The 18,139-nt window shown below is 29.0% G+C and overlaps 1 protein-coding gene and 1 non-coding gene across 2 annotated transcripts; both read left to right on the top strand.

Annotated features, from left to right (window-relative positions):
- The first annotated feature begins 12,756 nt into the window (after window positions 1-12,756).
- Window positions 12,757-15,418, top strand: LOC125860755 (methylesterase 17-like). Its single transcript, XM_049540774.1, has 4 exons — window positions 12,757-13,032; window positions 13,717-13,857; window positions 14,477-14,611; window positions 15,054-15,418. Exons 1-4 carry the CDS (start codon window positions 12,757-12,759, stop codon window positions 15,324-15,326), a joined length of 825 nt encoding a protein of 274 aa, XP_049396731.1. The 3' UTR covers window positions 15,327-15,418.
- On the top strand, window positions 15,383-15,456 carry TRNAI-AAU (transfer RNA isoleucine (anticodon AAU)). The gene has a single exon. It is a non-coding gene; the product is annotated as a tRNA-Ile (tRNA).
- Window positions 15,457-18,139: the final 2,683 nt, after the last annotated feature.

The raw sequence follows: 18,139 nt of genomic DNA, 5'->3' as shown, positions 1-18,139 counted from the left end.
TAAAAGTGACGATGTAATAGATGGATTTTATGGGTTAGATTGGTGGAGGGCTAACCCATCGGTGGCCCCCTAAATTTGGCACAATCTTTCACTTAGACACTTCAACTGAAGGATTTTCATTTTAAACACTTCATGTCGCGTCTCGTTGTGTCATTTTGACACTTTTTGCTGACTAAGCATAGTATGTGTGCTACACGAATTTTGAGCGCGTTAGAGACTTTTTTTTGTAAATATTCTGAATTTTTTTGTAAATATTTTCTTCTCCTTCTTCTTCCTTGCTTTCTCCCTTCCATCTTCTTCACCTTCTACCATCCTCCATCACCACATAACTTTTTAAAAAAATTCTACAATATTTTACTAGGTTACACTCTTTGATTCTTCCATCTTCTTTGAAAATCGAATTTGCATCTTGATTCATATTCAAAAACAAAATCAATTTCAAGGGAACAAAAAAAGAAATCAACTTCTTTCAAATGGAAAAACTGATTTACATTCTTACCTTCTCCATTGAAAATTAAATTGATTTCAAGGAATAAAAAAGAAATAAAGAACAACCTCCAATGAAAAAAAAAGAAATTTATTTTACATATCCTTCATTGTAAATCCCAATCGTAGTAACACAAGAAATCATCTTCTTTTAAATGTCATATAAAAACTTTTTGATTTGGTATGATTTTCCTTATTCTCCAAAACGTATTTTACTTTGTAAATTAACCTATGTCCTTGCCTTTTTGATGGAGAAGAACAGATGATGGGGAAGGAGGCGCAAGAAGAAGAAGAAAAGAGGTGGGGGCTTGGGGTTTGGGATCAAGAAGAAAGAAAAAAAGAAAGTAAAATTGAGATTTTTAAAAATAAAATAAAATTTCCACGTGTCACATACCAATTCGTTTATTTTTCCACATAAGAGGCGTCTGGATGTACGCACTTAAAATGCGGTTTTGAAAATATAAAAAGTGTCAAAATGACACAATGAGGTTTGACATGAGGTGCTTAAAATGAACAAAGCCTAGTTAAAGTGTACAAGTGAAAGTTGGTGCCAAGTTTAGGGGGCCACCGATGGATTAGCCCGATTGGTGGATATTTAGGAATTGGGTTTTATGGGTTAGATGAATGGGTATGATATTGAATTGGGTATAATATAAAAATAAGAGAAAATTTTAAATAGAACAAATATACATATATCCATGTAGGTGTGTCACTGTAATGTCCTATTTCTTGTGATTTTGTTTTTAATTGTAAAATGATTATTTTACCCTTCCCGTAGCATTTTTATGCTTAGCTTGTGTTCGAGAATGGTTGATGAGGTTCCTGATGCGATCGGGTGTGTTTTCGGTAATTTGATCCCTCTTGAGTTGAGAATTCTTGATAGGATTGACTTCGGTCAACAATTTGAGTTTCGAGCTTCAAACGGGAATTTCGTCAGTTCCATCGCGTTCGGAAATGTTGTGTTTGAGTTGGTAGAGTGGCTGGTAATGTTTTCGAGGCCTTAGGCTGAGAGTTGAGTGTTTAGGAAAAAAGTTGATTTTTTTGCCTAAATGGGTTCCGAGGGTCGGTCATAACCATCCTTTTTTTTATATCCGACAATTAGTTTGGTTCCAAAACATGTTTTATGATGAATTTGCACTATTGGTTCGTGTTTATAGAATTCCAATTGAGTTTCAAGGGTCAAAAAGATGTATTTCAAGGTTGTTGGTGCAAACTTTTAGTGGCAAAACAATAGACTTTTGGCGACAAAAATGGGCTTTATATGTTAAATATCTATTCGAACCCATTTCATATTTTTGATATTTTGGGAGCTAGAAAAGTCGGTTTGAGGTGATTTTTAATGCGTTTTTCTTTCATAATCATTGGGTACGTATTTCTAACCATATTTTACTCTTTTCCCAAGAATATCTCTTTCATATTTCATGATTTCTATCTATTAAGTTGATATTTCAAACCCCAAAGTAGAGAAATAAAAAATTATTGATTTGAAGGTCGATTTGAAATGGGTTTTTATTGAATTTCAGAATTTTAGATCCTTATATGGTGGGTAAACTGATTTTGACAAAGTTTTTCCAAAATTTCTCATTTTGACCGCATTTCAAATGTGGGTTTTGGGGTTTTTCTCCTAAAGTTGTGAATATAGTAAATTCTTGATTTAGAGCTCGATTCTTGCTTGTTTTTAATGGGTTTTCAACCACGAACACCTCTTGACTTGTAGAAATTGATTTTTAACTAAAATTTTGTTTTTACCCTTTTGATTTCCGAAGTGATTTTTGAACTATTTTATCCCGATTTAAAGTCCTATCAATATGGTATTATTGGACTCCTTTTGATGAAATCTTTTCATTATTGATAGTTGAGGATCGTTTTAGTTAGCGTGTGGTTGAGGATTTACTCCACTAGAGTTGTTCGGATGAAGTTTCAGCCTTGAGGTAGGTTTGGTTTATCATTCTCCTAGACTGGGATTGGATAATTGATCATTCTTATGTCTTAGATTATGAGAGGGGATCGTAGTATGATTTTGGATTGTGAGTTGTATTGTGTTGCCCGTGTGGAGACTTGATTATATTGTATTGCCCGTGTGGGGGCTTGTATGTGTTGTTTATCCTGTGTTGAGGCCTTAATTGTTGTTATATTTGCTTTGAGAGCATATGATTCATAAGTTCCCTGTGAGAGAGGCTTGTAATGTTATTTGACTTATAATGCCCGAGTCAGGGGATGAGTTGGAAACTTTATAAAGCTTTGAGTAAACGAAATACTTTCTAAATGGATTTCACTTATTTCAAATGAACTCTTTCCTACTATTTTTCATATGAGGGTGTATATGATGATTCAATTGAGTTTTGAAAAAGTTAGATTGTTGATACATGTTGAGTTGATTATTGCCTCCATGTTATATATGTGTTGTGATGCATTCATCATCATTCATCATATCATGTTCTTGGGAAATTGAGAAAAATATGAAGATTCCTTTTGAGAAAGAAAATGAGACACCTTCTTATATCCTTGACTAAGTTGAGGTAGCAAGTTGATGAGATATTGAGATTGTGATTTGGTAGATGGATTGTGAGTCCCCCATGGGTCCTTGTCTAGAGCCTTAGCTCGACATGGTGTATATGACAAGTTATGCGACAACCTTGATTCCACCTTTTCACCACATAATTGCATTATCTCATTACACTACATTAATATTTTGAATTGATTGGCTGCGAGAAATGTTGTGACTTCTGTGTTTACTTTACTCGCACCGTTCATTATAAATTGGCGGCATCGATGTCGGAATGGGACTTTTCTGTATGCAGGTGGAAGCGTTCCTTAGTTTATTTCATAGGTTGATTAATTCCTTTTGTTCAGTCGGTCAAGCCTACTGAGTACTTGTGGATTGTACTCACTCCTAGCTACTTCTGTATCATTTTTTTTTATACAGATTCTAGTCAAGGTACTCCCCGCGGTGGCTGATCATTTCTAGCTTTGGAGATGATCTTTTTCGGAGTGGTGGTGAGATCCCATTTTTGGATCACCATTAGTTTCATCTCATGTTCCAGTCTTTATTTCTTATTAGAGAATTGTGATATGTTTTATACTCTAAAGTTGTATTGGATGCTCTTTATACTTATGCTACCAGAGTTTGAGATATTCTTTGTTGTTCTTTTCTATTGTTTGTGGCTTGACTTCCCTTCGAGAGTCTCGTATGTGTGTTATTTTTGGCTTACAACACCTTATTGAGGGGGGGAGGGGGTTGGGGTGTGTGCCATCATGATCTTGACTTTTGGGTCGTGACATTCACGTAGGTGCCACATAGGATAATAAAAGTAGTACATAAGACTTAACTATTCAAGGGCAAATATGTGCCTAAAGTTGGATGACAGATGCAAATATATCAAAAAAAGTATGACGAAAAGCAAATATAACCTTTTTCAAAGAGTATAGGGGAAAATATGACCCTTTTTCGTATTAATAGAGGGATTAATTAAGAAAATATTATTATGTAGAAATGAATTAATCCTAAGAAATGACATGTTTGAGTCACTTTTATGACATTAATCATTTAGTAGTTGGATAAGGTTTGTGTTATTCATGTATTAATTTTAGTATAATTTATATGACACTTGGTAGATAGATACAAAATATGTTATTCATGTATAAAATTAATACGGTATTTGGTTGACAGTTTAGAAACCCACACAATTAATACTTGTATAAATTATGAGAAAATTTATGTATTATGTATTATGTATTATTTTATACAGGATAAAAGGTGGAATAACTAATATGTGCATAACTAATACATGAATAATTAATTTCTGCATAATTAATATTTGCATAAATAACACATAAATTCACTCATAACTAATCCCTACGTACATTACTAATATTCGCATAACTTTAACTTGCTACTAAACAATGGCTTAAGAACTTATATGGATGCAAATGCAAATCTAGGATTTGGAGGTCTTGTGCATAACTAATACATGAATAATTTATTTCTGCATAACTAATACTTGCATAAATAACACATAAATTCACTCATAACTAATCCCTACGTACATTACTAATATCCGCATAACTTTAACTAGCTACTAAACAATGGCTTAAGAACATATATGGATGCAGAGGCAGATCTAGGATTTGGAGGTCTTGGGTGCCACATCGTCCAAGTAAGACAAAAGGGTCAGTTCCTTCATTTTTAGATTATAATTCGGGTTATCTATCTTCTTTTTTTTATAAACAAATTGATCAAACGTGCATGTTTGTAATATTTTCTTTTAGATATTCTGAGGTTAGAGATAACAACACAATTCGATTTTTTATTTTAAGATATTAGAGGCCTTATTCTTTGAAACTTTGCGGGAAAAAAATTCCACATTAAAAATTTGAACTGGTACAAACCATCTAATAGTGTTAACTTAAAATATTCATATTTCATTGTCTTGGAATTAGAGGCCTTATTCTCTAAAATTTTGCGGAAAAAAAGATTTTTCACATTAAAAATTTGAACTTGTACAAACCATCTAATAGTGTTAACTTAAAATATTCATATTTCATTGTATTTGTGTGTTGTTGCAAATATATAGTGGAGAAAGAATAAAAATTGTAGTTTTAACCCAGTCATCTTACTTAGTAAGAAAGTCGGTGAAGATCGGAAGAACCTTTAAATTAAAAGAACTCTAACATAATAATATTCATCATTTTTAAAACTTATATTTTAAAAAAATTTAAATATATTCTTAGTAATATTTATGTGACGTTCATAATTCAGTACTCATTAATTGATAAAAAATACACACGTAATACTCATATCAAGAGATTAATAATTAGTGAAAGAGAAAGTACAAAAAATTAAAAATTAATTACAGCAAAAATGAGTCGATTTAAATTAATAAAGGCAAGCAAATAAATAAGAACCAATGGAAGAAAAAAATAATACTAAAAATCCTTCGCACATTAATAAAAATAAGAGCCGAGAAGCTCTTCGAGCAAGCCAAAAAATAATGCCCGAAGCAAGTTCGGACCCGCATTCTAGGTGTGGTAGACTGAGTCTTCTGCCAGTGGCACCTTTCACAATTTTTTTTTAGTGGGTGACAAATTTAATATATATTAATATCATATACATTTATCCAAATTTATACAAAGTTTTAATCGAAACTACTGGGTCTGGTGGCACCCCCACCCATACACGTAGATCCGCCCCTGTATGGGTGAACCTAGGGTTGTTCATGGTTATGGTTAAAAAATTAAATCGAACCACAATTCGAACCAAACCAATTAAAAAATTGATATTTGGTTTGATTTGGTTAAGTTTGGTTTTAAATTTTGAAAAACCGATACTATTTGGTTTGGTTTTGGTTTTACTAAAAAACTGCAAAAATAACCAAATCGAACAGATAAATTATATATATATATATATATATATATATATATATATATTTTATAATTATTTATATATTATTCATAAATAAAATATAAATATTTTGTTAAATTTTAAGTAACTTAAGTCTTTAACTTTACTAATTTCTCTAGTCCAACACTTAAATTTTAGCTCATCTATTACAATCATAAGTCCAAGTCCATCAAAATTCATTACTTTAGTCTTTACCTACCATACCTTTCATAAGATAGTTACACCTTCTTTTAATTGAATCACTTTGTTCGTGTAATGATAACTTCAGTATTGTTTAATTGCTAAATTGAACCAACAATAGTTTTTCAGTAGATTGTTCATGTACTAGGTGTTTGTGGCTATCAAGATACATATGTCCTCAAAATTCTATTATATTCAAATTGAAATAAACTAGAAAAATTGAACCAAACCGTCAATAACCAAATCGACGGTTATTTTTTTCATTTAGTTTGGTTGGTTTTAGATATTTAAAAAACCGACCAGGTTGGTTTGATTTTGATTTTAACTAATAACCGATCCAAACCGAACTACGAACACCCCTAGGTGAACCAATAGAATAACATTTAGGAAATATATAGACCAATAATATAACTGGAAACAATATTTAACCTTTTTTTTTTTAATAGTAAAAGGGGAAAATATGACATCTCTGTTTGAAATTTATCTAAATGTATTCTCAAATTTCAAACAAAATTATTTGAAATTTGACTTCATACTAGCAAACTTATCTAAACTTTGATTTGGTAATCAAAACACATTTGTGAAGTTTGTCAAACAATTACATTCTACTCGTGGTACCTCATTTAATTTACCTAAACACTATACTTAATTTAAACTTATTTCTGTTAGATATATAGTAAGAATAAATGAGAAATGAAGGGAAGATGAAAAAAGAAAATATGAAAAGTTTTCTTATGCTTCAGTAAAAAGCATTTTTCCATTATTGATGGTGGAAAAAAAAGTTCAAGTGTTTAAATAAGGAAACACTTCTAGCTACTAGTTGTTAAATGGGTTGGAAAGAGGGACTCCCTCGCATTGCTGTCATCGCTCGACTTTGGCTTTGAAAAATGATTGAGATATTATTTTTTGTCATTAAATGGCCAACCCAAAATGATCCAACCCAGAATCAGATCCACGCGACCAGGTTCACTTTTTTCCCGTTTAATTTAAAATTTTCCACCGTTTTCATGTCTATTCTGAAAGGTTGCAAGCTTTCAAGAACATATATGTCTTAGTGATTGTTCTGAAAGGTTGCAAATATTCAAAAAACAAATACTTCTATTGGCTATAAATATTCGTGATTTCTCCAACTTTCGACTACGAAATTTTTGAACTTTTTTTTTCTGCACAATTAATAATGTATTTTTCTCTCGTTGAGTGGCTCACTGACACCAATACCGATATACTAGTGAGTAAAATCGCTCTATCCTCCCAGGATAGAATCTATTCCTTTAAACCTAGGTTATTGGAGGGAAATAATTTCCTTAAGAATACATTGTGCATTTAGTGGCCCGATTTTTTTCTTTCTGTTTCATATTGCTGTTACAGGTCCTGTTCTCTTTACATTCATTAATTTTTGTTTTTATTACACGCTTTAGACTTTGTTGTTTATGTTTTTCTGCAAAGTTAATGCTATATTATTTGTTAATACATATTAGATAACAATCTTAAAGAAATAACTGTTTTATTTTTTAGTCTGTATTTATGGTTGGAGAATAAAGCATGTGTGGTTTTCTACTCCAATAAAGTGTGAATAGTGATTTCAATTTCATTGGAATATTAAAGTTCATACTTGTATACAACGATTTAAAAAGTATAAAAACTTTGTCGTTGTTATTGTGATAAGTTTGCAATTTTGTTTATTTCTTATTGAATCAAGTTTGCCAATTTTTGACAATGAAAAATGGCAATTGAAAATGTTACAACTTTTACGGTTGCTATTGCACCAACCCGAACTGATGTGTCATGACTTTGAAAAAAGAATATTTTCTTTTGGCTGAACTTGTTTCTCTTGATATTTAATTGCCAAAATTGAGAAAAATGAATTGCATGGTCCATGTTTAGCTTAAATCATTTCTAATTACTTTCTTTCTCAATCAATGTTGTTTGGCTCCACCCTTTATGCCACCCTGTGCTAGTATATTTTACCAGATTTATGTCTAACTTTAAACCAAAAATTGACTTAAGGAACATCTAGTCTTCTGGATAAAAACGCTTTACACAACCATATTAGGAATTGTAGTAGCAATATTTTAAAAATAAAAATGAAGTGAGCTACAAACTTTATTGTTAATTCGTGACTAAATCGCTCATAGCTAATACTATAATCGATCTGATCCATCATTAAATAAGATTAGTAACATATTTTGTTATTTAACTATAAAATTTGTATTTTGCTAATTCCTAAGTTTTAATGTAAAAGCTACTATATATATTTATAAAGTCCAATATGTATGTTTAACTACATTAATCATATATGATATGATGTTTTCCCTTTTTGCAGTAAGCTCACGAGGCCACCTAGGCTTTATTTTTTAAGTACACTTATTGCATGTGAACTGTTTTCTTATGTGTAATATATATTCAATCATCCCAAGTCCCCAACCTTAGTTCTATCATACTTTACTGTCTGTGACCAACAATAGAAATGATCTCCTATGCCACTTTTATTTACTTTAAATAGAAAAAGGAAAAGGAGTCGATTCCTAAATGATCACCCAAGTTTAGGAAATTGCCTTGAAATATCATTTATGATCAAAATATCACTCAACTATTATTATTTTCCCCCAAATTTACTCAACACTTCAAAAGTTTCACTCTCTCCTAGTTGGCATACCATGTCATTAAAGCTTTTTTTTTTTTAAGAATAGACTTATTTAATTTATCAAACTCATTTAACTAAAATAATGATCTTATTATTTTCTAAAAAGTATATATTAGTTTATTAAGAAGAATTTTTCATGCTTAAGAACCTTTTATAATTATTTTTTTTATGCTACGAAGAATAGTCTTTTAAAACTTACTATAATGCCATCGATTTTGAATACTTATAAACACATATATTCAAAAAATATTGATATATAAATCACTCATGAATGTTAACTTACATCAATTAATCATATATTATTTAATAGATCAATAATATTAAAGGTCAATTAACTATTAAAAATAATTAATTGGGTACTTTGAAATCCATACTTACAAGATCTTTTTTTGAAAAGAAAATAGAAAGTGAAAAATATTTATATTAGAAAATAAAATTTTGATCTTTATTTATCAATATATTAATCTCATATAATATGTATATTATTGAATTAAAATAGGTAATTCAATTATTACTTGTATTTCATGAATTTGGGATGAGATAAGAATATATATTGGTGTTTAATTGTATGATAAGTTAAAATATAATATAATATAGCAATAAAAGAATAAGAATAAAAAATTAAATTAAAAAAAGTTAAATAATAATTTTCTCTTTCTTACCAACCTTTTTTTGTCAACCTTACAAATTTATTTGAATAATTTTATAAAAAAAATTGCTTAAAATTTTCAAATAATTTACTTAGGGATTTTGAAAATTACCAAGTAATAATTGCACACAAAGTTTTTTTCATTGAATTTTGTTTGGTAAAAAAATTTAAAGGAATTAGTTTTTTTAATTTTTTTTTTATAATCTACATAAATTCTCATGTAATTTATAAATTTGATTTTTAGAGACATAAGTTTGATGAATTAAATAGGTCTATTATTTTTTAAAATGATGATTTAATAACATGACATATCAACTAGAATAGAAGGAGATTTTTGAGATATTTAGTATTTATTTTTTTGGATAAAAAATAGTAATAATATTATTCACTTTCTATTTTTTTTCAAGAAAAAAATATTGTAAGCATGAATTTTAAAAATAGTTAATTGACATTTAATATTATTGATTCATTATATTATTTATGATTAATTGATGTAAGTTAGCATTCGTGAGTGATTTGTATATTGATTGTTTTTTTGAATGTATATGTTTATAAGTATTCAAAATTGATGATATTATAATACGTTTTAAAAACCTATTCTTCATAACATAAAAAAATAAAAAAGTTTAATTATAATAAAAGATTCTTAAGTATGAAGATTTATTCTTAATAAACTAATATATATATATATATATTTTAAATAATATGATCATTATTTTAGTTAAATGGATTTAATGAATCAAATTAGTCTATTATTAAAAAAAAGACTTTAATGACATGTCATGCCAACTAGGAGAGAGTGAGGCTTTTGAAGTGTCAAGTATATTTGGAGGAAAATAATGATAGTTGAGTGATATTTTGTACCTAAATGAAACATAAATGATATTTCAAGACAATTCCCTAAACTTGGTTGACCATTTAGGGAATTGACTAAGGGAAAAAACATAGATTTCTCCTTGAATTTGTCCCAAAAAGTCAATTACACGCTTAAACTATCATGGTGACCTATTACATACCTTTACTATTCAAAAGTGAATTTATTACCACCCTGAGACGTGTAACACCACTCTCACATTATGTGGTGTATTACACTCGCTGCCACATCAGCACTACGTCAGTGTCATGTCATAAATTATAATTTTTTATTTTGTTTCTTTATTAATTAACTTTTCTTTTATTAACTATATTTTACTCTAATTAATCCCTAATTAATTATTTTAATTCTTTAATAATTATTTTTCTTCATCACTAAATCCCACCAATTTTCAATTCTCATTTCATCGGAAAATCATATCCGGCTCCACCTTCACTATTGATTTTGTTCTTCACCACCACTATATTGCCTTCAATTCTTCTTCTTCTTTGTCACCCAACACCAAATATCACCACCACCATTATCAATATTGATTTTTTCTTCTTCATTACCTTCAATTACCTATTTTAATTTTTGCCACTCACCACCCATCACCACCAAACCCATAAAGTTGCTATCACCACCAAACTCAAAAATTTATTAACAACCAAAATTTCTTTAACAAAGTCAAAGAAATGAAAAAGATAGAAACAATCAACCAAAACTTTTCTAGATAAAATACAATTAATCACTAACAAATCTATGGAAATTAACCTGATTGCGAATAAAAAAAATTGTGCTTTTAGATTGTGATAAAAAAATAAAGTGTGATAAAAATAAAGAATGAAGAAGAAGATAAAGGGTGGGGTGTGAAGAAGAAGAGGTGTGGGTAGAAAAGAGGATTCTAGCTTCTTTTTTTTACTTTATTTTCAAACTGATGAGCCTATTTTTTATTTTTATTTTATTTTTTTGCCACATCAGTATTAGGGGGTAAGAAAATTAACTTTAGAATAATATAGGTGTATAATAGATCACTATGATAGTTTAAGCGTATAACTGACTTTTCAAAACAAGTTCAAAGAGAAATTTATGTCTTTTCTCAATAGAAAAAGAACTATCTTACAAAAAAAAAAACTTGTTGAGAGTTTTAAGAAGGAAAAATGAAGTGAATGAAAATTGAGAAAGGGAGGGAAATGTAAATTTGAACAAAGTTTTTTTCATAAAGGATATTTTTGTCTGTTATTTGATTAAAGAGAGGATAATTATTATGCAGAGAAACACATTTTCTAGCTCTTAAAAGATTAAAAAGAAGACTTGTGTCATCATCGTCCCTCAAACCATTTCTTTTAGAAAGCAAATCAGCCCCTTGATTGACTCCGTTGGTCAACAACCAATTAAATCTATACTTCTTCACTATTCGTACAGGCTTGACGGAGTGAAGACCATCAAAGGCCTCTGTGGCACTAGACCACTAGTGTGCCACAAAAGTCATGGGTGATCATTGGTCCGATGATGCTTCGGGCGAAACCAATTTCCAGTTTTTTATAATAACAATGCAAATCTGTTTTGAAATTTGGATTAGACAAGTGCAAATCTTACTTTCTTAGTACTCATAAAAAGTCCCTTAAAGAAAAGTAAAACCACAGAATTATCGTCCTATAGCTGTCAATTATGAAATTTAGTATATAAGAATAAAGATTCATTATGAAATTTAGTACTCCTATGATTACAGATGTAATAATCTCCTTAAACAAGTTTACCATAATAAACAATTCAATGTCAACGTCCAGGCCGGTGCATTATTCTATTTTAAAAATATTATATCGGGTTCTATGAACAATATTTATTATTCTAATTAACTTGTAAGTCTATTTTTATCAAGTAGTATAAAATAAAATAAATAAATATGACCGTTACTTACAAGTTAACTCTTTTGATACATTATTTACTTTAACAATATACATGTATCAAACTTGTATAATAGTGTATATGATCTATCTATACACTATTCTAACTTTTGAAGTCCAAATTAAATCATCTAACTTTTAGAACCTATAATTAAATGAAAGGACGAATATAAAGTAGTGATATTCAATATATGCGCTCATAACTTCATTTGAATATATTTTAATTAGACTTCAAAAGTCAAACAATAAGAATTAGTGCTAAATCCAATAAAGTTTGTCCAACCTTTGAATCCATCCCTTTTTTTTGTAAGTCAACCAATATTCTTTACTATGACCTTTTGCAGACATAAAGGTTTTTAAAATTTTATATTCCACTAGTTCCTAAATGAAACATAGAATAATATAAAATCTGATTAAAAAAATATATATCTAACATTCTACTTGAAGAGAAATAAATAAAAATAGGTTGACTAGGACACGAAGCAATATGTTGTGGAATATTGTATTACAATATGACATGAGAGACCATCTCAATTCTCAACTATAAATTGAAATTTTCATCGACTCTAAAATAGAAACAAAGTGAAGAAAAAAGATATACTATTTACAAAAACATCTTATAATTAGAGGAAACAGATGGGAGAAGAGTGTGTAGATATGAAGATGGAAGGTGTGGAGGAGAAGTGTAAACGATCAGAACGAGGTCACTTTGTTCTAATACATGGAATAGGGGGAGGAGGGTGGTGCTGGTACAAAATTAGGTCTCTTATAGAGAATTGTGGCTATAAAGTCACCTCTCTTGACCTTAAAGGTGCTGGCATCGACCCATCTGACCCTAACACTATCCTATCCTTCCATGACTATAACAAACCTCTACTAGATTTTTTGTCATCTTTGCCTCGTAATGAACAGGTACGATCTTATACTTGTCCTATAAATATTTGTGTTAAAATATTTACTTAATATGTATAAATAATTAATTTATTCAGAACTCATAAAGTAAAAAAAAAATTGTGGTCTAAAATTCATAAACTAAATATTCTAGCTTTACTTCTCATAGTAATTTTGTTCTTGTAAAGCAACAAGCATATTTTTGATATACTTATGTTCTATTCAATTCAATTATGTGACATAGTTTAATTGAATATCAACAAAGGGTTTTTAAATTATAATTTTTTGTGGTTTTAGACCTTCCTTTGCATTAATATGGGATTAAAGTAGTTTTCAAAGTTGATTTTAAGCCTATCATAACATTTATATACTCCCTCCGTTTCACAAAGAATGACCTCCTTTCCTTTTTAGTCAGTTTCAAAAAGAATGACCTCTTTCCTTTTTTGGTAACATTTTACTTTTTGCTTTCCACGTGGCATGTTTAAGACCATAAGATTAAGGACAATTTTGTACATTTGACATAACTTTAATTTAGGACCACAAGATTCAAAAGTCTTCTTTATTTACTTAAACTCCGTGCCAAGTCAAACTAGGTCATTCTTTGTGAAATGGAGGACGCATGATTATAAAAACTGTTCATATATTATGATATGAATATACCTCATCAATCCGCTATTAATTGGTTTATCGGACGGATAAATATAGGTAATATTGGTAGGACATAGCGCTGGAGGAATGAGTGTAACAGATGCTATCCACAAATTCCCAAAGAAAATAAAGGTTGCAGTGTATATTGCAGCAACCATGCTAAGAACTGGTTTCATGTCTCAACAAGATGTTAAAGATGTAAGTAAACAACTACCTTCTTTTCTTAAATCGATAGAAAACGTTGATACTCTATAATTTACGTGACATACTTTTCTTTTTTAAAAAAGAATTACTTCTTATAACTGTGCTCTATTTAATAAATATTTTACTTAAGAGACATATAAACAGTAGTTTAGGAATGTGCAAAAAATTTAAATAACAAATATAAGCTAAGAATTTCTAAAACCAATAGTTTTGTCCAACCTTGGATCTATCCCCTTTTTAAGTCAACCAATTCTTTTATTAATTGTGACTTTTTAAAACGTGTTTAAGAGTAAAATAATTTATTTTATAATTTATTAATACAATGTTTGGTCCTATAAGTTGCTACTCTGACGTCACATTAAACTATGTTGCATTATTCAACATAATTTAATTATCATTTATGTAACCACAACATTTCCATCAAGCAATTATGTTAGCTCAATTATTAAATCCATAGATTGGGGGATATTTCTTTATTTAAGCAACACCTATATATCCTAATCTATGCTAAATTGGACAGCTAGCTACGTTACAATTATTCAGGCTAATAATGGTTTAATAATTATTCAGCTACAATAATAATAAATTTATAATATTTTATTGTAACTCGCAGGGAGTCCCCGATTTATCAGAATTTGGAGATGTATATGATATGGGATTTGGATTAGGACCCGAAAAGCCTCCAACAAGTGTTGTTGTTAAGAAAAGTTTACAACGGGAATTCATTTACCAAATGAGTCCACTTGAGGTAATTAAATTCATTTAAGCGGTTAGAGAGCACACTTTTATTATATTATTTAATTATATTCTCAACAATTTTCACTATAATTAACCAACACTACATGAAATGATCGTTTGATTGATGAAGCAACTTATTTTTTTTCGAAATAAATTATAATGTTAAGATTATTAGATGTTTGTTTCATTAGATTAAAAATGAGATAAACACGATATAATATAAGATATTTGTTTGAGTTTAAAGTGAGATATACTTTTATATCAAAAGTTAATTAACTTTGGCTTTCTTAAATGACTTTTTTGAGAGAAGAATTTAGAGAAGGGCTAATGTGACATTTTGATGTTTAATCTTCAGATTACTAATCCCGATATTTAATTAGTCTTTTTGTCATCCTTGATGATTTTTTTTCTTCATACATGTAATGTAATGATATTTCATTTTTCTTACTTAGGATTCAACGTTAGCATCAATGTTGTTGCGTCCAGGGCCAATTCAAGCATTACAAAGTGCTCGATTCAAAGAAGGAGAGGGAGCGGAGAGAGTGCATAGAATATACATACGAACGACGCATGATCGAGTATTGAAGGTGGAACAGCAAGATGCAATGATAAGAAGATGGAAGCCACAACATGTTTACACTTTGGAAAGTGATCACAGCCCCTTCTTTTCTGCTCCTTTGGCGCTCTTCGGTCTGCTTGTCAAAGTTGCTGCTTCTTTTGACTAAGATAATTTCAATAAGTAGAGACTAATAAATAATTAATGGAAGTTTACTCACAACTTGGCCCATTAGCTCAGTTGGTTAGAGCGTCGTGCTAATAACGCGAAGGTCGCAGGTTCGAGACCTGCATGGGCCAAAAAGCATCTTTTTTCGATTATTTAGTGAGAATATAATTTCTTGCATTACATTTGTAGCCCAACTCTTCAAAAAATTATTTTTATATACGAGAGATGTTTATACAATGGAGTATTATATAAAATGTGGTGCAAGAAATTGATTTTCAAATTTTGAGTCTTCAAGCTTAAAAAATGGATGTCTACTTAGTACTTTATGGTAACTCCAATAACGGAGATTAAACAATGATTTAATAAGTAATTTTTCAAAAAACAATGATTTACGTGTACTCAATTTTTTTTATATATATATATATATATATATATATATGAGACTATTCATTTCACTTCGAACAAGCAAAACGAATAAATTAGTTAATTTTTTTCATTACCACTATTACAATAATCATCTTCATCGAAGAAACTAACTTCAATTAATTAATCAATTAATAAAAGAGAGAGGAAACAAAGATAGCAAAGATAGAGGAAACAAAAATAGCAATAGATTAGTGACTAAATTTGATAAAGTTTAAAAATCTTGGCCCATTTCGACATTGTACTTGAGTTAATAGTACTTTAAAGTATTTATCTCTATTTTTTAAGGTTATTAGTAGAACTTATTTTATTTGGTAAAGAATTTTATAACACATGAGAAAATAGAAAATAACCTGTTTCAAGTACACTTACAACGAACTATTCAAATTTTAAGAATAGAGTTACGAGGCGCTACAAAATGATTCAGATCTTAGCTTAAAATTTTTCGGAATATTACAATTTAGACTTCAAAATTCTGAATTTTAAATTTCAATGTCTAAGAATGAACCCAATTATTTATCTATTGAAAATGTAAGTCTTTTTTTTCTATGTTACTAATCCAAAAGGGCTAAAATATTTTGGAGTCAATATTACGTATTCTTTTAATTAATTCATCATAGTATTTGAGTAAAAAAGTTTGAGAAGAGTTACATTTAAAAAAAAAAACCACAATAGAAGTTAATATGTGCAGTAGTGTTTTTGGAAGAAAGTACTATCTATCTAAAAAAAAATAATAAGGACTAATTTAATGATATATAAACGGTATATGTGAAGGAGTCGATAAAGCTAGAATTTTCGTTAAGAAGATTTAAAATATAAATAAGTAGGCGTATGAGAAAATAAAGAAATTCAATATCTATTATAAATACATAAAAAATAGAAAAAAAAATATGAAATTAGTCAAAATTTCTAACTTATTTATTAAAAATAGCTACACTTTAAAATATTCATTAAAAAACAATATTTATTTATATAGCAAATAAAATATATCCTAATCTAGTTCCTAATTTTTCTAGGTCTAACTGATACCCACATATTTGGGCTTTAATTACAACAAAAATTAGACCCACATTCTCCCACTTTCCATTCTCTCCATGTTTCCTTGTTAAAATCAAACTCCCAGCTTCTCTCTCATAAAGTTTCACAATTATTATTTTTTATTTTTTTACAAATTATAAAAAACTTTCAAAAGATTTACATTAAAAATCCAAAATTGTATTCATATTAATTTTGTATTCATATTGCATAAACAACGTATTCATCTTGCATAAACATAATTTGTATTTGTCTTGCATAAACAAAATTCGTATTCATACCTAAATTGTATTCATTTTAATTTTTGTTTGTCAATTATTTTTCTTTACTCAACATTTGTATTTTTACTAAGAACATTGTATTTCTTTTTTAATTTGTAGTCATTCCAATAGGTATGCCAAATGGATTTGTATTTTATAAGTATACCTGTATTTTATTTCTTTCATAATATTGCATCCTTCCTCAACAGATTGTGTTTTTTCAGAATTTAGTATACTTTTTGAAATTGTTATCATTTCAAAATGTAGTAGACTGTTTGTATTCAACACAGACGTACAAACTTTTGATTGAATACTTGATCAAAACTAGCTCGAAGATCAAATTGGATTTGCCTGCCAATTATGTATTTCAACGAGTTTTTCCGGTCGATTATCTCCTATTGATCAAATTTTGTATTGAAAATCTTCTTCACTGATATCAATCTCTTTTTTTCCAGCAAAAACTTTGATCAATCCACTTGACTTCTACGATGAAGGGAGATTGTCAATGGAGAATTGAAAGTCGCTAATGGAGTTTGACGAAGGAGGTAGAGAAGAGCCTATTTGGCTCTCCTAATCTCTGTAACGTAAATGAGGATTTTCAGCACTATTTACCTAATTTGAAAGATTTTCTCCCCTGATTTTCTCTAATTTATTATTTCTTAGTTGTATTTTGTTACGTTAAACCAAAGAAAAAAAATACATAATTCAGCCCCATATCAAACTAAAATATAGCTATTTTTAATAAATATTGAAAGTGTAGCTAAGTGATCCTATTAAGTGCTAAAATGTTGTTATTTTGAAATTTTCCCTAAAAAATTACTCTGACACAAATTTTTGGTATTACATTTTTATTTGACCGTATTTGATTTAGAAAAAAAATGATTTAGGACAAATTCTCAACGTTTGTCATTAATTCAAAATAATTGTAACAAGAGAAAACATGAGATACAAATGACAATAAATAAAGACATTTTTTTTTATTTTTCTAGTTACGGATAGCTTGTGTTGTGCACTAGTCCAATAACATTGATTTTATATCAATAATTTATTTTGAGTTACATTTTCTCATAATACATTTTTAATAATAATAAAATAG

This window comes from Solanum stenotomum, chromosome 3 (genome assembly GCF_019186545.1).
Source record: "Solanum stenotomum isolate F172 chromosome 3, ASM1918654v1, whole genome shotgun sequence".
NCBI lineage: Eukaryota > Viridiplantae > Streptophyta > Magnoliopsida > Solanales > Solanaceae > Solanum > Solanum stenotomum.
The sequence above is the reverse complement of the archived record's forward strand: the minus strand, read 5'-3'. Positions and strand labels throughout refer to the sequence as shown.